Source organism: Pelophylax lessonae (genome assembly GCF_965119305.1).
Source record: "Pelophylax lessonae genome assembly, chromosome: 1".
Lineage (NCBI taxonomy): Eukaryota > Metazoa > Chordata > Amphibia > Anura > Ranidae > Pelophylax > Pelophylax lessonae.
In genome coordinates this window covers 492,112,776-492,139,126 of record NC_138768.1, presented here as the reverse complement: position 1 = coordinate 492,139,126, position 26,351 = coordinate 492,112,776, and the positions used below count along the sequence as shown (strand labels likewise).

Genomic DNA, 26,351 nt, shown 5'->3' with positions numbered 1-26,351 from the left:
AAAAGATATTCCCCAGGAGACATCTGATTTGATGGAACAGATCATACAAGGGCTACGGTTTATCTGTGACGCAGCCTTGGACACTACTCCCCTATTAGGGCATGCATCTAAGTTAGCAGTGATCCTCAGACGTGTGCTGTGGTTAAAATGCTGGTCAGCTGACCTAGGTTCCAAAAAGACCTTGACCAATCTCCCCTTTCAGGGGAATCGTCTATTTGGAGCCAACCTAGATGAAATCATTAGGGATGCCACTGGGGGCAAGAGCACTTTTTTGCCACAGGCTGCAAAAGCTAAGGGACCTCGCAACTAGCGAGGACCTTTCTTTACCGCCCATAAAGGGCGCCCGGCTGGTACTAGCGGGAAAGGCAAGACTCCTCCAGGAGGGTTCAAGAAGGGGACCAACCCAGCCAAACCCGAAGCAAAGGAGTACACAGCCTGAAGGTGCGCCCCCACCCGGTTTCAGGGTGGGGGGACGTTTTCACCGGTATTCAGGACATTAGATCGAGCATCAACCACTACTACCGGTGCGATTCTTCCCTTCCAACATTTAAGTACCACAGGAAGCGGTAGTTACCGTTCCCTGAAAAGATCTTTTCCTTTACCTTTTCCTAAGATTAGTCCCGATACCTCACAGGAATCGGATCTGGTTGACCAGATAGGCCAAGTAGCCTCTAGTCGGGTGACTTCGGTCCCTGAGGTTCAACCAGAAAAGATCACCTTTCCTGATAACTATCAGGTATCTGATAAATGTGTGGGAACAGAAAACGACCAGACTTTCTCGGATGGTCGGGGCCAGATAGCTCTAGGGACGCCTGGTTCAGATCCAATCAGCGCCAGTGGTCCTAGAAATTCTAGGCTGGCCTCCTCAAGCCGGCCTGGCCGACTTGGACATGTTAGTCGCAGACGTTCCGTGGGAACTTCGTCTCAGGGAGTGTCTGTGGTCTCAAGGACCAATTTACCTTCGTGCTTTACAGTCGCTGGTTTTAATGGCCTGGCCATTGAGACCCAAGTACTGAAGGACAGAGGTTTGTCTACTTCAGTCATTCCTACCCTTATTAAAGCAAGGAAAGCGACTTCCAGCAAAGTCTATTATCACACATGGAAGACTTATATTGCGTGGTGCGAATCTTTAGGATTTCCTCCACGTACCTATTCGGTGACTCGAATATTGGCCTTTTTGCAACAAGGGGTTGAGCAGAAGCTAGCCTTGAGCACCATCAAGGGTCAAGTTTCAGCATTAGCAATCTTCTTTCAGAAGCCTTTAGCTACCAAATCCTTGGTGCGGAATTTCATCCAGGGGGTGCGGCACCTGGCTCCTCCAGCCCGCGCGCCCTTACCGCCCTGGGATCTTAATTTGGTTTTGTCGGTTCTACAGAAACCTCCCTTTGAAAACATCAGGGAGATTCCCTTGCTTACTCTATCCCAGAAGGTGGCCTTCTTGGTGGCTATTACTTCTGCTCGCAGGGTGTCAGAACTGGCTGCATTATCATGCCAGTCACCATACCTAGTGATTCATAGGGATAAGGTAGTACTTCATCCTAAGCCATCTTTTCTTCCCAAGGTGGTTTCAGATTTTCATCTGAATGAAGATATTGTACTACCTTCCTTGTGTCCTCAGCCCAAGCATCATCGGGAACATGCGTTGCATTCCTTAGATGTGGTTCGGGCAATCAGGGTATACCTGAAAGCTACGGAATCATTCCGTAAGACGGATTCACTTTTTGTGATCACGGATGGCCCCAGAAAGGGTTTGCCTGCATCTGCCGCGACCATTGCCAAATGGATTAGACAAACGGTGGTACAGGCTTATTCTATTAAGGGTCAGAGTCCTCCGTTCCCTGTTAGGGCGCACTCCACTCGAGCGCTCAGTACTTCCTGGGCCTTTCGCCATCAGGCGTCAGTGGTCCAGGTATGTAAGGCGGCCACCTGGTCGTCGGTACATACCTTTACAAAATTCTATAAAATTGATGTGACGGCATCGGCGGATGCCTCATTTGGCCGCAAGGTTTTGCAGGCCGCAATTTGAGGAGACCGGTGGTCTACCTCGAGGGTTTTTTTCTGTTTGGAAAAAAAAAAAAAAATTGTTTTCTCTTTTTTTGGTTGAGTCTCATCATTAAGGATGAGCATTGTAAACGTCTAGTTGGCACCGGTTGGGCCTTCTAGATTGGGATTTGATTTCCATTTTCCCACCCCTCAGTTGTGATACTGCTCTGGGACGTCCCGAAGGTGGTGTATCACCGAGGACTACGTCTGTCGATGAGCGCTAGAGAAAAATGGATTTTTGTAAAATCTTACCGTAAAATCCTTTTCTCTTAGCTCATCGACAGACGTAGTCCCCGCCCCTCTGTTTTGGAGTTGGGTTGGGTTAAATTCTCTAAGCACTGCTTTTTCACATAACTGATTTGCTGAGGCAGAGAGAGAGAGAGGATATACCCTCTGGGACTGCCCTAGGGTGTGGCCAGAGCTTTTTAATTTCCTGTCTAGTCCTGCTCCTGCGGAGGTAACATAACCCGAAGGTGGTGTATCACCGAGGACTACGTCTGTCGATGAGCTAAGAGAAAAGGATTTTACGGTAAGATTTTACAAAAATCCATTTTTTACGTCCTTTTTTCCCACAAACAGAGCTTTCTTTTGGTGGTATTTGATCACCTCTGCGCTTTTTATTTTTTTGCGATATTAATAAAAAAAAAGAGCGAAAATTTTGCGAAAAAAATGACATTTTCAACCTTGTCTTTTAAAAAATATCCAATATTCTCCAATTTATGTCATTTTTTTTGGCCAAAATATATTTAGCTATATGTCTTTGACAAAAAAAAAATTCAATGAGCGTATTTTTATTGGTTTGCGCAAAAGTTAAAGCGTCTACAAACTATGGTGTAAATACTGAAATTTACACAGCTTTAATTTCCGACAGCCTATCTCATTTCATGAAGTGCTAAAATGACAGGGCAGTAAACCCCCCCCCCCCAACTACCACTTTTTGGAAAGTTGACATCCTAAGGAATGTTCTGAGAGGCATGTTGAGCTCATTGAATATTTCATTTTTTTGTCACAGGTGTTTTTTTTTTTTTTTTTTACACAAAGTGGTCATTGAAATGATATATTGCTCACACATGCCATGGGTATATGTGTAATTACACCCCAAAATATATTCTGCTGCTTTTCCTGAGTACAGGAATACCACATATGTGAGACTTTTTGGGAGCCTAGCAGTGTGCGGGAGCCCGAAAACAAGTCACCACCATCAGAATTTCGAAGGGCGTACATTTTTCATTGCATTTTCTCACTACCGATAACGGTTTAGGAGGTCCTGAAATGTGAAGATACCACAAAACCCCCCCAAATGACCCCATTTTGGAAAGTAGACACCCCAAGCTGTTTGCTGAGAGGCATGGTGAGTCCATGGAATATTTTATATTTTGCCGCAAGTTTTGGGAAAATACAATTTTTTTTTCTTTTTCTTTTGTTTTTTACACAACGTTGTCACTAAAAGATAAATTTCTCACACATGACATGAGTATATGTGGAATGGCACCCCAAAATACATTCTGCCGCTTCTCCTGAGTATGAGAATGCCCGATGTGTGAGACTTTTTGGGAGCCTAGCTGTGTACAAGACCGCGAAAACCAATCAACACTCTAAGGTTTTCTAATGGCGTAAATTGTGCATGTCACCTCTGCACTTCCTGTCAGTTTCGGATGCCCCTAAAATTCCAAGATAGCACAAAACCCCCCCGTTGACCCCATTTTGGAAAGTAGACACCCCAAGCTATTTGCTGAGAGGCATGGGGAGTCCATGGAATATTTTATATTTTGCCACAAGTTCCCGGGAAATATATATATATATATATATATATATATTTTTTTTTTACACAAAGTTGTCAGTAAATGATATATTGCTCACACATGCCATGGGTATATGTGAAATGACACCCCAAAATACATTCTGCTGCTTCTCCTGAGTACAGGGATACCCTATGTGTGAGACTTTTTTGCAGTCTAGCCGAGTACAGGACCCCGAAAACCAACCCCCACTTTCAGGCTTTCCAAGGGCGTAAATTGTTGATTTCACTCCTGACTACCTATCACAGTTTCGGAGGCCATGAAATGCCAAAGATGCGGCACAACCCCCCCCCCCCCAAATGACCCATTTTCGGAAAGTAGACACCCTAAGCTATCTGCAGAGAGGCATGTTGAGTGTTTTGCAGATCTCACTTTTTGTCACAAAGTTTTGGAAATTGAAAAAAGAGGAAAAAAAAAATCAATTTTCCTGTTTTTTCTTCATTTTCCCCAAAAAATGAGAGCTGCAAAATACTCACCATGCTTCTCATCAAATAGATTGGAGTGTCTAATTTGCAAAATGGGGTCATTTGGGGGGGGTTTGGTGCCATCTTGGCTTTTTATGGACTTCAAAAGTGTGATAGGTAGTAAGGAGTGAGATCAACAATTTATGCCCTTAGAAAGCCAGAAGGTGCGGATTGGTTTTTCGGGTCCTGTACGCGACTAGACTGCCAAAATTCTCACATATTGGGTATCCCTGTACTCGGGAGAAGCAGCAGAATGTATTTTGGGGTGTCATTTCACATATACCTATGGCATGTGTGAGCATTATATCATTTTCTGACAACTTTGTGTAAAAAAAAAAATATATATTTTCCCGAAACTTGTGGCAAAATATAAACTATTCCATGGACTCACCATGCTTCTCAGCCAATAGCTTGGAGTGTCTACTTTGCAAAATGGGGTCATTTTGGGGGGGTTTTGTGCTATCTTGAAACTTCAGGGCCTCTGAAACTGTGACAGGTAGTCAGGGGTAAAATCAGCAATTTACGCCATTAGAAAACCTGAAGATGTGGATTGGTTTTCGGGGTCGCGTACACAGCTAGGCTGCCAAAAAGTCTCACACATGTGGTATCCCTGTACTCAGGAGAAGCAGCAGAATGTATTTTGGGGTGTCTTTTCACATATACCCATGGCATGTGTGATCAATATATCATTTAGTGACAACTTTCTGTAAAAAAAAACAAAAAAAAAAAAAAGAAATAATAATTTTCCAGACACTTGTGGCAAAATATAAAATATTCCATGGACTCACCATGCCTCTCAGCAAATAGCTTTGGGTGTCTACTTTTCAAAAAGGGGTTATTTGGGGGGTGTTTGAACTGTCCCGGCATTTTATGCTCAATCTTATCCACACATCACCCACTCTTCTAACCACTTGAAAACCAAGCCTTTTCTGTGACTTTTTGTTTACTTAAAAAAATATTTTTTTTTACTAGAAAATTACTTTGAACCCCCAAACATTATATATTTCTTTAAAGCAGAGGCCCTATAGAATAAAATGGTGGATGTTGCAAATTTTTTTGTCACACGGTATTTGCGCACAGATTTTCCAAACGCAATTTCTGCGAAAAAATAATTTTTTTTTAATTTATTGCACAAATACACTATATAATTCCAATTTATTTGGTAAAATTTAAAAGATGATCTTATGCCGAGTACATAGATACCAAACATGACATGCTTTAAAAATTGCGCACGCCTCTGCAGCGGCAACAAAGTACGTACATTTTTAAAAACCTTTAAAAGTCTTTGCAGGTTACCACTTTAGACTTACAGAGGAGGTCTACTGCAAGAATTACTGCACTCGACCTGGCATTCGCGGCGATACCTCACATGCATGCTGCAATTGCGGTTTACATATTTCACTAGACCAACGCTTTTTTTTTATTTTGCTTTTTTATGTTATTTTGACACCTTTCCTCTCATTTTTTTTTTTTTTTTAAATCATTTTTATTGGTATCATAGTGAATTTAAATATCCCCTATGATAGCAATCTGTGGTGACAGGTACTCTTTTTTAAAAAAAATTTGGGTCTTTTAGATTCTAGATCTCGCATCTGACCACACCAAAATTGGTGTGATAAAATTCTTTCCCAATTTCCCAATGGCCCTGTTTATTTCTGGCGAAACAGAAGTCATGAAATGCTCGTAGCTTCCGGTATCTTAGGCCATAGAGATGATTGGAGCCATTCTCATCTCCAATTATCTCTATGGTTAGATAATTGAACCACCGGCAGCACTCTCGGGTTAACCGGTGGGACAGGAGAGCCCAAGAAAAACCACGGAAGGCTGCAGAAGGCGGCGGTTGGGGGGGCGGGGTGTCCCCTCCCACTGCATGTAAAAGCAGTCTAGCGGCCAATTACCTGCTAGGATTGCTTTTACACGTAAGCCGACCGCTGGCTGTAAAAAACGATACCAAGATGATGCCTAAATCTGCAGGCATCATCCTGGTATAACCACTCAAAGTCCAGCAACGTACCAGTACATTGCTGGTCCTTGTTTGGCATATAGGTTTTTTTTTTTTCATGCAGCCTGTGGGCTGAACGAAAAAAAAGAGAACCTATCAGAAATTAGCCCAGGAATAATGTGTAGTATTACTCATCATTAACCACCCAAACAACCACCCACTGAATTTAATGATTGGTATACACGACACTATCCACGTATACCAAAATAGGATTTTTACTGCAGTGCTTAAATCAGAAAATCACCACAGCTGCTGCCAGCAAAGGTATCCATATATGCTGAGCGCAAATGTTGTTTGTGTCAGAATATATAAAATCAATGTCGTGGCAGCCGACGAGTACCTGCAAGAGAAACAGGTCACAAAAGAATGAAAAAACAAACAAAGTACATTAAAAGTACAGTAGGAAGAGTAGAAGAACATATAAAATTACTGACACAACATCAGTTTTTGGATCCTTTTATTTTTCTTTCTAACTGTTGTTTCTTGATTTGGGACTGCGATCTTCCAGCTTGGGTCTCTCAAAATGTCGATGGACAACCAACATCTTTCGAGACCCTGTGTTTGTGTGCCCTACACTGTGTCGTGCTGTACCCTACACTAAAACTCCACAAGTGTATGGTAGCGCTCGAAACATTCCCCGATGCAGAGACCAGGTTGGTCAGGACATTTGGGACAATAATAACGGGTGTCACGCCTACATCCGCGCCTGCTACAGACACGACATCGTCTTTGGGGTTGTCTTTGGGTAGGGGTACTCGGGAAGACATAAGGAAAATGTCTCTCATGCAGCCGGCTCACTGCATCTGGAAGGGGAAGTTGGGCAGGCATGCCTCCTGGGTACAGGTACGCAAGGATGATCGCTTCCTGGAATTCCCGGAAGGATCCAGTTCGTCCTGATGCTCTGTATAGGACAAAGGCGTTCAGCATAGCCAATTGGTAAAGGTAAACAGACACTTTTTTGTACCAGCGTCTGGCTTTACGGGCAACTAAATACGGCGCCAAAAGCTGGTCGTTAAGGTCCACCCCTCCCATATTAAGGTTATATTCGTGGACACAGAGGGGTTTCTCCATAACGCCAGTTGCCGTAGGGATTTGGATCGTCGTGTCTGCTTGAAGGGAGGACAGAACATAAACATCCCGTGTATCCTTCCACTTCACAGCAAGCAATTTGTCCGTTTTCAAGCAGGCTCTCGCCTCCTGACTAAGACGGGAATTTACAAGCCGTTGGGGGAAGCCCCGGCGATTAGGTCGCACGGTGCCACATGCACCAATTTGTAATTCAGAAAGATGACTAAATAGTGGCATGCTTGTGTAAAAGTTGTCCACGTACAAATGGTACCCCTTTCCGGATAAGGATGACACCAAGTCCCAAACAATCTTGCCTCTGCTCCCTATGTAGTCTGGGCAGTTCGGGGGCTCCACACAGCTATCTTTTCCCTCATAGACCCGGAAACGAACTGTATAACCTGTGGCCCTGTTACACAATTTATACAGCTTGACCCCGTACTTGGCACGCTTGCTGGGGAGGTACTGTTTCATAGCAAGGCGGCCAGTAAATTTAATCAAGGACTCGTCAACGCAGACAACTTGTTCAGGGGTGAACAAGGCTGCAAACCGCTGATTGAAGTGGTCTATGAGGGACCGAATTTTGTGGAGCCGATCATATTCAGGGTCTCCCCAAGGACGACAGAGTTCATTGTCGCTGAAATGCATAAATCGCAGAATTTGCTCATATCTCGCCCTGGACATGGAGGCAGAGTACATGCGCATATGGTGAACTGGGCTAGTGGACCAATATAGCCGCACTTCACTCTGTTTAGTTATGCCCATGTGGAGGGAAAGGCCCAGAAATATTTTAAAATTGGAAACCGTTATAGGTTTCCAGCCGAATGGTCTGGCAAGGGGCAAATTTGGGTTGGCGGCAATGAATTGTCGTGCATATAAATTTGATCCACAATAGATCTGTAAAGATCTTCCGTGAAGAACAGCTAAAAAAGTTCAGGGGCTTAAAACCAGCTGTCAACACGTGGATTCCAGGTTGGGCAGTGAATGGGGTAAGTACTGGCGCTGTAGAATCAGTGGGTTGCCAATTGGGATATGCCAGCGCATCAGGGAGGGCACTATGGGCTCTACGGGCCTGTCTACGAATACGCGGTGGCTGCAGGCCACTACTTGTGCTAGCCACCGAACCAGCTTCAACTGCACTTAGGGGACTCGCCACGTCACCAGGTGATACTGCAGTGCTGGTTGTACTAAGTCCGGGGTGTACTAGGCCGCTGGCGCTTGCCAGGTCGCCAGAAGGAGGAGCGGCACTAGTAACCACACTCTGCTCCATACGAGCACCCTGCGATTCCTGCATCTCAACTCCAGAATGGGGTTGGGTACGCCTGGGTCTAACAGGGACCCATCTGTCGTCTGAGATATCTGTCAGGTAGCCGCTGTCGTCATCTGGTTCATATACTGACCCTGATTCTGCCAGTGTAGCTTCCCCATCGCTATCATCTGACACAGACAGTATATTATATACCTCTTCACCATTGTACCAACGTTTGGTCATTTTGGTAACTAAATTTACTGGTACAGTGGTGCGACTCACAGGTAATAAAAGCACCTGGTTGTCGAGGAATATTTCAAGCGCTACCAAAAAAACTGCTAATGCTAGCAGGGATCAGGCCTGACTCTGCTAACACAGCGGTTTTGTGTTTTTTTTGTAAGTGACAGTAATCTATTGATTACTACACTTGTCTGGCTGAAAGGGTTAAGCGCAGGCGCTGGCAGGAATCAGTGCTGACCGTGCAATCACCGCGTTTTGGGAACCCTAAACTATGGGGGCGCTAGTATAGTTCTGATCAGATAATGATCTGTTCAAACACTATACTAGTAATGGAAGTGTATGTGTGCGTATGTGTGTGTGTGGTAATCAAGGGGTTATTTCTAACTATGCACCGGGGATCTGCGGGGACCCTAAACCTCCTTTGGGATAGAAACGAACTCGCTAGCGCAAACTCAAGTCACAAGCACACTAATACAAAATACAGTAAAAACAGTATATTATGTGTGTATTAGTGTGCAATGTGACAGGGGGCAAGGGGTTAACTGGATTGTGATCAGGGGGGGATCAGGGGGTTAAATCTTTATTGGGAGGGGGTGGCGGGTATCCTACGGATAAAAGAAACGGTGGCAAGCGCTAAACCTGGTCACAAGTCACTTATACGGGTATTATAAAAAGAAGAAAATTTCCGCGCTAAATATGACAAAGAATATGGTGACTCTAAACAATTGTGAGCAGCTAGCACAAAATCAACTAACAGTGATTCAAAAATGCAATATATCCAAAAAGTGCAGCGCTGAAACCAGTGTAAAATTAGAAATGCTAAAAAGTCCAAAATTAAATAAAGAAAAGGGGGTAGTCTCCAAATGAATAGTCCCAACAACAGGTGCAGAGATATGAATCCACGTGCAAAATATTCAGATTTCTTCCAGTGACACCAAGGATTAGTGTAAGAAGGGGACACCTCTGTGCTCAGGTATAACAAGCAGCTTACCGGAATTCCGTGGTTGCTCAACTGAATGAGACAGCCTCTCCCAGCTAGTAATAAAACCAGTAGATCGACAGATGTCAAACTCAAATGCTTCAAAACTCCCCAGAAAGACAGCCTTTTCCGGTGGGTTGTATTACCAATAACATGAATATATGTCAGGCTTGGAACTCCTCATTTACTCCATCGAGCATAGATACATGTGTAGAGAGAAATAGAGGCCCATAGCGTAATCCCGTAAACAATAGGCAATATTTATTAAAAAAACTACTTACAATATAAAAAGACAAAACCGGCATGTAGTTAGGCTGGTTAGTATTACGTTTGTATTAGTGTTGAATGTGACGGGGGTAGGGGTTAACTGGGGGGTGATCAGGGGGGGATCAGGGGTTTAAATCTTTATTTGGGGGTGGCGGGTAATTTAAGTGGAAAAGGGGGGGCCGTATGCGCTACACCTGACCACAAATCACACTTATACGGGTATATAGGAAAATGCTATATACTGTATACGGTGTGTGTTGTGGCAGGGGTTGTAGGGGTGATGGGGGGGGGTCAGGGGGTTAAATATTTATTGGAGGGGTGGCGGGGACCCTAAACCTTCTTGGGACAGAAACTTAGTCGCCTGCGCTAATTCTGATCACAATCACACTAATACAAAAACACCGTATATTACGTTTGTATTAGTGTTGAATGTGACAGCGGGGTAGGGGTTAACTGGAGGTGATCAGGGGGTTAAATCTTTATTGGGGGGGGGGTGGCGGGTAATTTAAGTGGAAAAGGGGGGGTCGCAAGCGCTATACCTGACCACAAATCACACTTACACAGGTATATAGGAAAATGCTATATGCTGTATACAGTGTGTGTTGTCAGGGGCTGTAGGGGTTAATTGGGGGGGGCAATCGGGGGTTAAATGTGCCTATCTACTTGTGTGTGGGTGCGCTTGTGCGGTTACTCACAGTTAGATGTGCTCTCCTCTCACGCTGGATCCAAAAAGGACGATGGGAGGGGAGGGCACATCTTCTCTAAGCCTGTGTTTACATTTCACAGGCTTAGAGTGTCATTTGATTGGGCAGGACTGATCAACAGGTCCAGGCCAAAAATGATTGGCCTGGACCTTATGACTGATCGGTTCTGAACCCAACCGTGTCATCGGCGGGAGCGCGCGCGCCAGAGCGGTGAAGGCTAGTGACGTACCGGTACGTCACTTTGCCTGGCCGGGGCTGACCGCCGCAGTATATATACTTGCGGCAGTCGGCAAGTGGTTAAGGTCGGCATCAGTGATACTTCTGGTTTCGGTGGAACGCAGCTTACACGCACGCTGGTCCAGAACGCGGACGCTGCTGCTTACTGCAAGCTCAAACGATAACCAGTGGGTGCCGCTTATATGCACAATAAAATGTGAGTGGTTTTATCCTTTTTTGGGATGAAGAAGTTGAATTAAACATATTGCACGATCTTATGTCCTATGCTTTATTTTGGGAATTCTGATAATCCAGAGCTTTAGTCAACATCTGAAGCAAAACGTATTCATTTGCTAAGGCTGTGACCATTTTAGATTGAGGAGATTGGTCTTGAAGATGGGAGTTACAATTTGAGACCAATTATATATACCAAGCTGTGAGGGTCCTGGTGGTCCAGATTCATCTGTTGAGTGGCCCCCTTAAATTAGGTGGAGGCGCATGTGTGAAAGAATATAGAGCACATTTTAAGCATGGGGTGTGGAAGACACCATTTTGTATCTATTGGGGACACTTTTTGATCATATATATTTTTTTGGATCATATAATATTTTTTCTATTTTCAATCGTCTAGCAACATGTTAACATATTTTTATTGGATTGAATTTCACAGTATATATCTGAATAATTTGATGATTACGGCGCAAGTTTAACAAATGTATATGTTTTTATGTTACATGCAGCATACCAAGCATCACTAAACCACTCAGCGCCTCAAAATTAAAATCCTTTTAGACATTTAATGTTTGTTTATTCCCAAAATGTATGGCAGCTGCATGGTGATTAATTGTACACATAGGGGGACACCATTTCTTTTGTATAAATTTAACTCCATGGGAATACCATCATCCCCAGGGGCTTTACATGTGGGGAAGGAACGGGCCACCTTTTGTAGCTCATGAAGAGTGAGTGTGGTGTCAAATGCTGGACATTCTGCAGGGGATTAAGTGGGCATGGTCAAGTTATTAAAGCGGTTGTAAACCCTATGAAAAAAAAAAACCTGCAAGACAAAGGCATAATGAGCTAGTATGCATCGCATACTAGCCCATTATGTTTAACTTACCTTAAAACGAAGCCCCGACACGGACCCCCGGACATCGATGCGGGCGCTGCCATGATCCCTCGTCGTCTCTTCCGGGTTCGGCGGCTCCGGCGCGCTGATTGGCCGGAGCCGCGATGACGTCACTCCCGCGCATGCGCGTGGGAGTGATTTTTCCGGCAAGCTCCCGGCAAGTTAATTGAAGGTCCCCCCGGACCTTCAGAGCGCATGCGCCTGCATGCACTGTAAATATCTCCTAAACCGTGCCGGTTTAGGAGATATTATTTGTACCTACAGGTAAGCCTTATTATAGGCTTACCTGTAGGTAAAAGTGTCAAAAAGCGGGATACAACCGCTTTAAGGTAACTTGTCAGCGACTCAGAAGAGTAATCATCACGGAAACCGTACAGGTCTGAATACAAGGATGATATTTCAGTAATGATTTGATATGGGTCGCTGACCACCCGCCCAGTGGAAGAGTGAATGGCTTCAATAGCTGGTGAGGTTTGTTGTGGCCTAGCAATTTTTGCCAGCAGACCACCTGTTTTCTATGATGAGGGGGAGAATGCCATTTTTGTGAAAAATTGTTTCTTTTCCTGGGGCAGAGGATCTCAGGCGATCCAAAGACTCCTGGGCCGACATCCATTAGTCCCTTCCTCGTGTTCAAGGAGAATGGAGGAATTGCATTTAACAGCATTAATTTCAGTGATGTATGTACCTTTAAGGCATGCCTTGAAGGCTCCCCACCTTAACAGGACATCATCACACTGCGTGTGTGTATTGAAAAATTGGTCAATGAGAGGGAAACCATTTAAGCCAGCATTTAGCTTCCACGGGGCCCTGCATAGTGAATAGAGACCTGGTGTTCAGCTATATCCTTGGAGGGGAGTGGTCCAATACTCCACGGGGGAAGTACTCTATCTTTGACCTGTAATTACGTATGTGGTTCATGCCCAAGCAGAGGTCTATTTGTGAGAGTGATCTGTGCGTCCTGGTGTTAAGGTTCTGAAGATGCCTGGTGTCAAGCTAGCCCACCTCTGCCAAGAGATGACCTAGGGTAGTGCCCCTCCCCTTGAGAGGTAGCCGGAGTTGAGGGTGCCTATCCAACTGAAAATTGAGACTACAATTGAAATCTCCCATGATCAGAACTGGTATGTCAGGTTTGTTAGCCAGATACGATAGCAGCAATTGCAGGGTTTCCCTGGAGAATGGGGGAGGAATATAAACATAAGCCAGGATTAGTGTTAAAGTGTACAGTGTAAAAATTAGAAGTGACTCACCAATGAGTCCAGTTCCTGGTACGCCAAAGCTTTGTGTATCAGTACACTCACCCCGCGGGAATAAGCGGAGTAAGTGGAGTGGTACACCTTACCAACCCATGGGTATTGAAAACAGTTGACCACTGTGTTTCTTGTCAGGTCTCCTGGAGACCTATAATGGCTGTGTCAAATTTCCAGATGCAGGAGGCGATCATATGTTTTAGGGAGGTCACTTACTCCTCGAACATTCCAGAAGACCAGTGGAATAGCTGTTGCGTTTGCCATTTTACAGGTATGTAACACACCCTGAGCACTGAGCCCCACTGAGATAACTCCTTCATGGACAGGCAGTCGATGGGAGACAATAGGATACAGTGCAGCCAGAAAAAAAGTCAAAATGAGTGTCCTACTGAGTTAAGGTACCTGGTAAGATCCAACAAGTGATAAATTTGCGCAAGTAGCATAACAAGTAAGGCTGGGCACTGAGGGATTAGTGCAAAAACTAGAGTCATTTACAACAATAAGGAAAATGGATTAGACTCCTCTGTGCATCTGAGAACTGTAATTGGTAGAATTGTCTTGTGCCAACTGGGCACAGAAACAGTTGCCACCCTAACCGTGGCTTGTAACCATTCACATAGTGCAATTTGAGAGATTGCGTCCACATTGACTTAGCTCAGAGCACTAACGAGTTAGCGGTGTGCAGTAATTTTCACTTTGCTGGGTGTGGGAAAGGAGTACTGTCCCTCATTAATAAAACGTTGCCCTGTGGCTAACAATGATGTGCCATACTGATTTGAGGAGGTATCCCCACAGGGATTAATCTTTTTTGTTGTCAAGTCTCCGACGTCGGAGGTCTTGTTAATGATGGTCAAGACAAGTGGCTGCATCAGGAGCTGTTTCATAGAAATGTGTTTGGCCTCCAGCTGTAACTTGTAGCCTGGCAGGATAAAGCATAACATATTTTAATTGGAGGCACTGCAATCTCTTTTCTCTTACGTCCTCCAACAGTCGCCGCCTCCTCCTCTAAGTCATCACTATTGGGTATTGACTTCCGCTCTGCAGGAGTAGCTAGGCATAAGACTTAGTCAAAAGAACAAAGGCATTTGCATATACACACCGATGGGGGCTGTCCCACTGGTCAATACCCCCCGGCAGTGACCACTCCCAACTTAGTTTCTTTCTGCCTAGTGTCAGGAGTAGTTAGGCTTCCCTGTGCTGGGGCTACAGTCTCAGCCTTTCTAATCTTTTTGATTTGATTTTCTTTGAAAATGTCAGTTTTTTCTTTGATTTACTAGCTGTTTATTTTGTCAGCTTTAGTTTTAGTAGATTCTTCGGATGAAGATGGATTCATGCGGAGCTGGGAATCGGACTGACCGCCCTGGTTTGCCAGGGCAGAGGGTCAGAGGGAACCCCAGCCCGCCATCGAGCGTTCAGCCGTGATTCGTCCTGGCATTATGAACGACCCATCCCTGCTCGCAGCAGGGATGCAGCCGTGAGGTGGCTACCTCACTGGACACATCTGTGGTGCTGCAGGACCCGGTGGTGCTGTCAGCGCAGTGGGAGTAGCCTATAGCGGTGCTTGACACTTAGTGGGGTTCCCCCTTGTTACTTATGTAGTCTCAGGGGCACGGTTCCCCCACCTGACCCTCTCCCAGAGGCTTCAGGTCGATAGAGGTCCCAGTCCTCCATGGGTGCACTGACAGTGGTTCTGGAGTCCCTTCTTTCCCAGGTTGTGGTGACCTTTGGACGGCGGGCTAGCAATAAGCGCCCCCCGCCTTTCCCTGCCTCATCTGTCTCTTCAGACCCTGAATCTGCCTCGGCGGATATGGCCCACCCTGCAGGGTCTGCGCTACCCTCCCTTATCAGATTATTCCTCCTCCTCTATAGCTGAAGGCGCTAGTTGACACACTGATAGCATTTGAGTGGGAATTTTGAAGGGTGAGGCTGCCGCGGATGTGCCGGTCCCCTTTGGCACCCACATGCCATCTCGCACGGCAAATGTTTCATTATCTCTCCTGTTTTGAGAAACTTTCTCTCAAGAGTGGGATCGTCCGAAACGTCCCTTTGTGGTTCCTACAAGTTTTCGTTGTGTGATACCTCTTTGGAGACTCTCTCTCCTCTAGAAATGGACTGTTCCACTAGTGGTTGACCCCCCCTGTCTCCAGGTTGAACACGACTATTATTATTCGGGTATAGGAATCCCCGGGTTTTAAAGACAGGAAGGTGGAGTCTGTGGCCCACAATTTATCTTTTGCTGGCCTGGTGCTTAGGGCAGTCCTGGCCATTGCCCTGGTGTCGCAAACACTAACTGCGTGGGCTAAGCTTTTGCGCCATGACCTAGAGGATGAACAGATTCCCCCTGCCTTTGCTGGGTGGTGGACCAGTTGGTCCTCCACCCAGCAGTTGGCTGCAGTTTTGTCTGCTATGCCTTTTTTGGACGCAGTTTCCCTGGTTTCTAAGCTATCTTTTTCGGCAGTGATGCTTGAGTGTGTAATAGTGGCTTAAGTGTCAGTCTGCGGTCCAGACTTCTATTAAAGCTCTGTCTTATTTACCCTTTCAAGGCATTTACCTGTTTGGGGCTACCCTGGATGGCCTCATTAAGAGTCTCTCACCGAGAAGAGTACCTTTCTTCCACAGTGTTTGGAAGTGGAAAGAACCTCATCGCAGACGTTTTTTGTCCTGCAGGGTCCACTGACAGTGGTTCAAAATCTTTTAAGTCCTCGGGGAGGTTCCAAGCGGCCCTGGTCTAGCAAACGAGAGTGGGATTCTCTAGACCCGCAGACAAGGCTCCTTCAGCATAAAAGGTGCACCCTCACCTGTGCCTGGGTTGGGGAGACATCTTCCCTGGTTTCCGTGCCTTGGACCTCCGTGGTAAACGACAAATGGTTCCATGAAGGGATACTGTCCTGTTACAAGATCGAGTTTTGTTCTTACCCTCCAGAAAGGTTCTTCCCTTCCAATGTCCATCTTTCCAAAACTGATTGCAAGCTCTCTTTAGGGCAGTGCAAGACATGTTGCTCCAGGGTGTGATTGTCCCAGTTCTGGTATTGGAATGGTTTCAGGGTTTTTTTTTTCAAACTGGTTCAGTCCCAAAGAAGGAGAGCAAGGTACGTCCAATTCTGGACCTCAAAGCCCTAAACTGCTTTGTACGGGTACAGAATTTCTCAAAGGAGCCCATTCCGCATGGTGGTGGCATCCCTTCAACAGGGGGACTTGCTTCTGTGGGAGAGGCGCATGACCAGTTAGTGGCATTACCCTTTGGTCTCGCCTCCGTTCTATGAGTCTTCACAAAATTGTTGGCCCCAGTTCTGGCGTTGCTATGTCAGTGGTACGTAAGTGGTGGGAGACGACCTCTTGCGAGCAGAGTCCTCTGCTGCCCTGATGGGCAACATGGAGATCACTATACAGACCCTGAATGAGTTCTAATGGCTTCTAATTGACAAGAAGTCTGCTCTGATTCCATCCAAGAAGTTGGATTATCTGGGTCTGACTCTGGATTTAACTCTCGCCAGGGTGTTCATTCCTCTAAACAAACTCCAGAAGTTGCATGCTGCGATTCGTCTATTGTTTTCCAGCAGGTGATCTTCCTTCCAGACTTGCATCTGGATGCTGGGCCTGATGGTATCTACCTTTCGCGGCAGTTCCGTTTGCACTGTTTCATACAAGGTCCCTTCATATGGAGATCCTGGTGAAATGTGATAAGTGTCCAAGGTCTCTGGACAATCAGATTAGGCTGAGCCGGGAAACCAGGGGGTCCCTGGTCTGGTGGCTTCGCTCTCTGGCTCTTCGGCAGGGCAGATCCTTTATTCATTTGTATTGGACACTGGTCACCTCGGATGCTAGTCTGTCCAGGTGGGGATGTGTCCTGGGACTAAGCTGCGCTCAGGGTTGTTGGACATTGGAAGGGTCCAGACTACCAATCAATGTCTTGGAACTTCGCGCATTCAGGCTTTGCCTGCATCACTGGTCGGATCGACTCCAGGGGGCTCTCGGTACCGATCCAGTTGGACAATGCCACGGCGGTGGCCTGTCAACCACCAGGGCGTAACAAAGAGTGCGTTGGCAGCCTTGGAAGTAGCGAGCATTCTCCAGTGGGCTGCGTTCCAACCCTCTCTGCCATACACATTCCAGGAGTGGAAAACTTGCAGGCGGACTATCTCAGTCGGCAGGCGTTGGACCGGGGGGGGGGGGGGGGGGGGAGTGGTCCTATCTCACTTCACCTGGATGTGTTTCATCAGATATGTCTCCGGTGGGGCACCCCCAAGGGTGGATCTGTTGGCGTTTCGACTTAACAGAATGGTACTGAGGTTTGTGGCAAGGTCACAGGATCCTCTGGCAGATGCTCTGGTGGCCCTGTGGGGCCAGTATCCTCTGAGCTACGCCTTTGGTCCTTGCAAGCTTCTGCATCGGCTTTTGCGCAGGATCGAGGCAGAAGGTATTCCGGTATTTGATTTCCCCACACTGGCCTCGCCGGTCTTGGTACGCCGACCTTTTGCGACTGGTCCTCAATGTCCCTTGAATACTGCTTCTCAAGGAGGATCTATTGTTCCAAGGGTCAACCTTCAACCTGCTTTACAGCCACTGGCTTTGGCAGCCTGGCTGTTGAAAGCCAAGTGATGAAGGATAGAGGTTTGCCTGGGTCAGTGATTCAGACACTGCTGAAGGCTAGGAGGTCTACCTCTAGGAAGATCTACCATTGTACGAGTAAAGCCTTCATTTTGTGGGGTGAGTCGATCGAGGTTCACCCTCGTTCTTTTTCGGTTGGTCGGATTATGACCTTCCTTCAACGAGGTGTCAAACAGAAATGGGCCTTGAGTACCATTAAAGGCCAGGTGTCAGCCTTGGCAGTCTTCTTTCAGCAACACTTGGCCACGCACTCCCTGGTGCATACTTTTATTCAAGGGGTTTGACATCTGACTCCACTGGTGTGGTCTTCTCTACCGCCGTGGGATCTGGACTTGGTACTTTCAGTTCTCCAGAACCCTCCCTTTGAAAATATTCTCAAGATTCCCCTGCTTACGCTGTCCCAGAAGGTGGCCTTTATGGTGGCTATCACCTCTGCTTGCAGGGAGTTGGAGCTGGCGGCTTCATCTTGTCATACCCCCCTACTTGGTGGTCCACAAATATAAGGCGGTTCTTCACCCATGTCTGTCGTTCCTTCCTAAGGTAGTGTCTGATTTCCATTTGAATTAAGAGATTGTTTACTTCCTGGTGTCCCAAGCCCAAACATCTATGGAGACAAAAAAAGGTTCCGTGTGGTGAGGCCCATACCCCTGAATAGTAGACGAAAAAAGGGGGATAGAAAAAAGTGGGGCTTTACGGGCCAGTGGGAGGAGAAGGATCACATCAAAACCAACATGTTCAAAAAATATACATTTTATTAATTTATGTTTGAGTTAAAAACATGAGCTGTCATGCACATGTGATTACAATATATATGTCACCGCCTTCCACCTGAGACCTACCATCTTTCCCCATATAGGTTTTGGTTTTCCCTATGGGTTGTATTTCTATTCAATGACTCTGATGAATTGGTTTTATTTTTATCTTTGACATATATATTGTAATCACATGTGCATGACAGCTCATGTTTTTAACTCAAACATAAATTAATAAAATGTATATTTTTTGAACATGTTGGTTTTGATGTGATCCTTCTCCTCCCACTGGCCCGTAAAGCCCCACTTTTTTCTATTCCCCTTTTTTTCGTCAAGCCCAAACATCCTAAGGAATTGGCTTTACATGCCCTGGATGTGGTTTGGGAGATTCAGGTGCATTTGGCAGCCACTGAGTCTTTTCAGAAGTCAGACTCACTGTGATTACGGGCAGGCCAAGAAAAGGGCTGTCCTCTTCTTCTGTAACCATTTCCAGATGGATCAGACAGACGAGGATTAATGCCTATTCAGTCAAGGGTCGGGTTTCTCATTTCCCTTTAACGGTGCACTCTACTCAGATGCTTAGTGCTTCTTGGGCCTTCCACCATCAGGTGTCAGTGACGCAGGTTTGCAAGGTGGCCACTTGGTCCTCGGTGCACACTTTCACTAAATTATACAAAGTGGATGTGTTGGCATCTGCGGATACTTCCTTTGGCTGCATATTTTTGCAGGCTGCTGTTCAGAGGTTCTGTTCTCTCTTTGGGGGTATATTGTTTATGTTGTGCTCCAGTTGTGGTTTTTTTTTTTTTTTATCTCCTCTTTACCTGGTTGTCTATTGTTTAGCCTAGGGATTTTTTTTTGTCCCACCCCTCATGTTTTGCACTGCTTGGGGACATCCCTGTGGTTCTGAATAATGGAGAGCTGTGTCTGTCAATGAGCGAAAGAGAAAATGGGATTTTTTTACTTACCGTAAAATCCATTTCTCTGAGTTTGGTGATGGACACCGCACCCACATCTCTATGGAGTTTTAATACTTCTGACACTGCTTGTTACTAAACTGAAGGCCTATAGTATAGAGGGGGATGTATACCACTTGGGACTGTCCATAGGCTTAGCCAAATCTTTATTATGCCTAGTTTCCTAATCCTGTAGTGCAGCCCTCAAATTTTCCACTCGCCTACTCGCATTTTGCGAGTGGAAAATTATTTATGGCGAGCGTGGGGCTGCTCCGGCCGGGTGCCGCTCAGGGGAAGAGGAAAGCCGATGGTCCATCGAGCGGGGATCATGCCCGTCAATGCACTTACCAGTGCAAGGGAAGAGAGAGGAGAGGAAGAGGAAATCTGGCCGTATAATCACAAAGCACGATCGTTCCGCTGTAACAGCTTTCATTGTAATTGTCGGGCGCTCAGACACACACAGTCCCGCCTCCTAGCCCGGCTTCTTTGATGGACAGAACACCTGGCCAACCGGGACGTGTGACGTCTATCAAAGGAGTCGGGCTAGGAGGCGGGACTGTGTGTGTCTGAGCGCCCGGCAATTACAATGAAAGCTGTTACAGCGGAACGATCGTGCTTTGTGATTATACGGCCAGATTTCCTCTTCCTCTCCTCTCTCTTCCCCTGCACTGGTAAGTGCATTACTGGACCCAATTAAAGCTGCATTACTGGACCCAATTAAAGCTGCATTACTGGACCCAATTAAAGCTGCATTACTGGACCCAATTAAAGCTGCATTACTGGGCACAGTTAAAGCTGCATTACTGGGCACAGTTAAAGCTACATTACTGGGCACAGTTAAAGCTGCATTGATGGCACAGTTAAAGCTGCATTGATGGCACAGTTAAAGCTGCATTGGTGGGCACAGTTAAAGCTGCATTGGTGGGCACAGTTAAAGCTGCATTGATGGCACAGTTAAAGCTGCATTGATGGGCACGGGTGAAGCTGCATTGATAGGCACGGGTGAAGCTGCATTGATGGGCACGGTGAAGCTGCATTGATGGGCACGGTGAAGCTGCATTGAGGGGCACGGTGAAGCTGCATTGAGGGGCACGGTGAAGCTGCATTGAGGGGCACGTTGAAGCTGCATTGAGGGGCACGGTGAAGCTGCATTGAGGGGCACAGTGAAGCTGCATTGAGGGGCACGGTGAAGCTGCATTGAGGGGCACGGTGAAGCTGCATTGATGGGCACGGTAAAGCTGCATTGATGGGCACGGTGAGGCTGCATTGATGGGCACAGGGGAGGCTGCATTGATGGGCACAGGGGAGGCTGCATTGATGGGCACTGGGGAGGGTGCATTGATGGGCACTGGGGAGGCTGAATTGATGGGCACTGGGGAGGCTGCATTGATGGGCACTGGGAGGCTTCACTGATGGGCACTGGGGAGGTTTCACTGATGGGCACTGGTGAGGTTTCACTGATGGGCACTGATCAGGCCGTACTGATAAGCTTCATTGATGCTTCTGCACTGATGGGCACTGGTAGGCTGCATTGATGGGCACTGATAATGTTGTTATTAATATTTACTTTTATAACTTCTGCAATAATGCAAAAATATTTAACAGTGTCATTCTATGAGAAAATTTATCAAGGCGTGTTTAGGGGCGGGCAGGGTAGGAGTTGGGTGGGGCAACTGGTGGCGAGTAACACTTAAGGCCTGGCTAGTAGCTCAGGACTTCAAATTTTGAGCCCTGCTGTAGTGGGCAATATAACCCTGTGGTTCTGAATAATGGAGAGCTGTTTCAGGTAATGAGCTCAGAAAAATGTAAAAAATCCCATTTGTTACATGTCAGGTTGCTTTAGCAGACTATATTTGCAGATCGAAGTTTATCCTTTTGGTCTGTAAGCGAATAAACTGAAAGTTAGTGTTTCATTGTAGCTTTCTGTATTTGTGGCTGAGCAATGTTGTTAATAAACATTGCCAGACTGCTTTTTTTTATGTCTCCTGCTGCCGGGACCTTCTCTGTGTACTTTTTATTGCAGCTGTGATTAATCACTGCTGAATTGCATTGTACTGGGATAGGGGAAATCCCGGCAGCAGAGCAGGACTGGACTTGCTAGACACGCCCTGTGTACAATGATGACATTTTTTTTGCATATGTCTAGTATGCCTAGAGTCTTCAACTGGTTAAAATGTTTATAATTTTTTTTTGACTGTTTATTTTAATACTCTTTTTTTTCAGGGAAGCACTGGGAGTTGTGTTGCATAAGGATTCTAAGTGGCACCAACAGTGGAAAGATTTCAAAGACAACAATGTAGTATTTAACAGTAAGTAAAATAAAAACACAATTGTGTATTATTTTGAAAGTATGCGCACAAGATAAGTTTCCTATTCATGTTTTACACCTGCCTACTAAATTAATATTAGTAATTTTGATTTTGCTGCTTTGTTGTTTAATCAGTAGACAGCTTGTGTAAGTATATCCTCAACAAGCTCCTTGCCTTTGGTCTCGGTGATTGTACTGTTCACTGGTTCTCATCCTACTTATCCAACCACATCTTTTAGTGTTACTTAAAATTCTACTTCCTCCTCTCCTCTTCCTTTCTCTTTCGGGGTCCCCCAAGGTTCTGTTCTTGGACCTCTCCTATTCTCCATTTACACCTGCTCCCTGGGTCAGGTAATGGCCTCCAATGGCTTCCAATACCATCTCTACGTTGATGACACCTAAAGTTATCCCTCTTCTCCTCAGCTCACTCCTTCAGTCTCCTCATGTATCGCTCATTTTCTAACAGACATATCAGTTTGGATCTGTCCAAAACCAAGGTCATAATATTTCCTCCCCCACGTGCCTCATGCCTTGATTTCTCTGTCAAGATTGATGGCACAACTATCAACTTGTCCCCGTATACCAAGATTCTAGGTGTAATCCTTGATTTTGAACTCTCCTTTCCGCCCCACATCCAATCACTGTCCAAGCCTTGCCTCCTCAACCTATGCAACATCTCCAAAATACACCCCTTCCTAACCAATGACATCATTAAGTGCCTAGTTCACTCCCTGGTCATCTCTTGCCTCAACTACTGCAACTCCCTCCTCAGGGCAGGTCAGGACTCTAAAAACAGCTTTCTCGTTGAACAGCTTTGCCCATTACTGCCCACTCCAGGTCTCCAGTTCAGTCTTTAAAGACAGCTGTTGAGGCAGTGCTAGAAGTGCTACAAAACATAGCGCTTGCTTTCCCCTGCTTGGCTGCACATTTCAAGACTAGATGGCAGTAGAAGTAGTGCGCGACGCTAGTTTCATGTCTCCTGTTAGCCTATAGTGGCAGAGCCTAATGCAAGATTATCGTGGGGCCCCAGGGCAGTGCCAAGGGGGGCCCATGCCTCAAAACTGCCCTGGCTTTATCCATTGGAAATAAAGAGTCTACAAAAATGTAGTCTATCCCTGGGGTTGATCTTGCTGTTTCCGTCTTAAACATTTCATTGTACCTTCTAAACGTTTTTCTTCTTTCAAACATGTGCAGATAGAACGCTTGAGATGCTCTCAAAGACTCATTACTCTTGCATGCCAGCAGTTGCTGCAATTTTAGTAATTTAGACCAGTGTTTCTCAACTCCGGTTCTCAGGGCACACTAACAGGCCAGATTTTAAGGATTACCTTGGGAAGATGCAGACTAGAATACTGCAATCGCTGAGCAGCAAATGATATTACCTGTGATGTATTTCAGTTTTCTTGAAAACCTGGCCTGTTACTGTGCCCTGAAGACCGGAGTTGAGAAACACTGATTTAGACTGCATGTAACTGGACTAGGGCAACGAATAAACATGATCCTGTTTTTCAGGTTCATGTTTTAATAGAGCTATTACAGCAGTTACCATCTGCTTTGTTTTGTTGTGCAGATGCCCTAGAACGTGTCATGAGTCAAATTTTCACAATGGCCCTAATCTCTATTTACATCAGGGGTCGGGAAAAGAGGACTTATTTTCAAATGTAATTCCGTGAGAGCCATACAATATATTTCAGGGGTCGGGAACCTTTATTTCATTTTCATATTCATGGGCCGCAGCTATACAGTGAGTAGATGGAGCCGTGTGAAAGAGCCTGGAGTCCGGTCGGGAAGAGAGCAGAGCAGGCAAGGTATGCAATGAGGCTGGAGTGGTGAAGCGCCTGCAGGCCTGCGAGTGATGGAGGTGAGTATAGGCCCTGAGAAAATGGCGGCCGGCCGCTGAAGGCCTCAGAAGTGGATGTGAGAGGCAGCTCCAGCGGGTCCCCGGGTGTCTGAGGGGAAGGAGATCGTGTCTGTTGGGGCACAGGGAGCGGATGGCAGGTCTCCTTACCGGGCGGTGATTGCCAAGGCCCTCAGATGCACAGCACACGAGCCGGCAGCGGTACCGGGAGTAGGCCGTGAGGTCCGTAGCGCGGCAATCCGGTCACCCAGAGATTAACTGAGGGTAGCGGTGGGTGCAGAAATCTCCTTGGCACCGGGCACAGCTACGCGGATGGCACTGGATTGAGTGTTAGATGCGGCGGATCTCTGGGACTACACGTCCAGCATGGCTCACGTTCGGACACGCCCCCCTTTATTAAAGATTTGTCTGCGAGCCAGATGCAACCATCAAAAGAGCCACATCTGGCTCGCGAGCTATAGGTTCCCTACCCGTGATTTACACGGTCAGAATTTTGTGGCTAAAAGCCTGGACAGCATGAAGCTGCCTGTAAAAAGTGTCTTTTCAAGGAAGACTTCTATTTGGGAGGCACTTGACTAATTCACAAAAGTACCACAGGAGGGAAGATTTTATTTCCTAATTCAAAATCCCCCCTCCTCAGGAGCCTTTACCTCCTCAAAATGCAGAGCATGTAACTGCTCTTACCGGAAGGCTTCAGCTTCTAAATAGAAGTTCACCCCTTCTTTTCATTGTAAGGGTTGGGCCACAAAGCCCAGCAAGTCATCCCCAGAGCCATTTTTCAATGAAGTGGCCCCTCACTTCTAAGGGGGACGTCTATTGAAGTTTGGCTACCTCTTGGTCACAGATATCTTACACCTGTTGGTTCACACAGAACGTGACCTTAAGCACTCTGACCGGACAGGTATTGCCCTTGTCCATTCTTTCAAAGACTTCTGGCTTGACTCTCCCTTGTAAAAACTTTTTTTCAAGATGCGTTGCTCATTTTTTTTTTTTTTTAATTCCAAACCAAAGTTTATTGAACAAAAGCACAGGGTACATTGTCGAGGGTGGGGTATACAAAATCCAAAAGCGATACAATGTCTTATCTGTGTGGTTTGTCATAACTTATTAAAATTATGTATACTATAGTATAAAAAATACAAGTCATAGAAAAGAATGAAACGTTCATATGTTAACGGTCTCTCTTATATTAAGATATATAATTGGTGAAACATATAAGCATACACACATATATACACATATAGATCTATGTGTTCGATTGTAGAGTTTAGTTTTGTTTAAGATTTTGTTTATGGGTTGGATTGGTTGTGTTAAGTCACTTTTATACATAATTGGAATTCTATCAATGTCGCATATAGATCTGTCCTTCTAGACCCACACGCGACCTGCGCATGTGAGCCCCAGACGCCAGACCAGAACTGTGTGATAGAGGGTTTTGGATTTTGAGAAAAATTATAGCATGTCAAAGTCATCTTATGTAATAGGGGGTAATAGGAGTAGTAGAAGAAAGCCCGAATAGAGGGTACGGAGGGTTAAGAGGGGAAGGACAGTGGTGGGGGGGGGGGGAAGGGATGGTATTGTGGCAGTTTAGTAAGGTACCTACATGTGAAGGTAAGTTGCTGCTAGGCTTATGTATAAAAGTCAAATGTTCTGCTTATGTCTCTTGATAGTTTAGTTCTAGGAAATTATTGATATTTTCTGCAGGCCTGAGAGGTGATATACAATTTTTCAGTGTGCAGGACTGAATCGAGTCTGATGGGGTGATTTTCATTGCTTGTGAATATTCTTCTGACGTTCGGAAATGCAGCCAACATTTCCATGTAGAGGTGAAGGAGAGTCCTTTGACACAGATAAACAATTTTTCTCTTACGTCCTCCGACAGTCGCCGCCCACTCATACAGTCTTCACTTATGGGGTATTGACTTCATCTCCACAGGAGTTTCTAGGCATAAGACTTGCCAAAGGACAATTAATCTACATAGTCACACCCATGGGGGCTGTCCTTCTAGTCCAATACCCCCCTGCAATAGCCATCCCAATTCAGTTTGTCTTCTGCCTAGCTTAGGAGTGGATAGGCTTCCCTGTGCTGAGGCTACAGTCTCAGCCTTCCTCTTTTTTCTTTTATGATTTATTTTCAAAAGATGCCTTTTTTTCTTTACATTGCTAGCTGTTTATTTTATCATTACTAGTTAGTGGATCTTCGGATGAAGACGGCGTTTGCGGAGCTGGGAATCGGACTGGCCATCCTGGTTCTCCAGAAACAGAGGGTCAGATGGAACCCCAGCCCACCATCGAGCGTTTCGCAGGCTATGTGTTCACCCTGGCCTCACAAACGACCCATCCCTGTCCATCAGGCATGCAGCCATGTGAGGTGGCTACCTCACTGGACACAGCATAGGTTCGTCCATGCACTACTAGTGTCCTGCGTTTTGGCTGGCGGCACTCCCCTGCCATCTGAGGGTGGGCGG

General features: G+C 45.9%; 1 protein-coding gene across 1 annotated transcript in view; it reads left to right on the top strand.

Annotated features, from left to right (window-relative positions):
- Positions 1-26,351, top strand: part of TIMM44 (translocase of inner mitochondrial membrane 44) — a 645,415-nt gene that overhangs the window by 254,287 nt on the left and 364,777 nt on the right. The window contains exon 7 of the mRNA XM_082244204.1: positions 21,941-22,026. Within this exon, the coding sequence (XP_082100330.1) occupies positions 21,941-22,026 (86 nt within the window). The remainder of the gene's footprint in view (positions 1-21,940; positions 22,027-26,351) is intronic.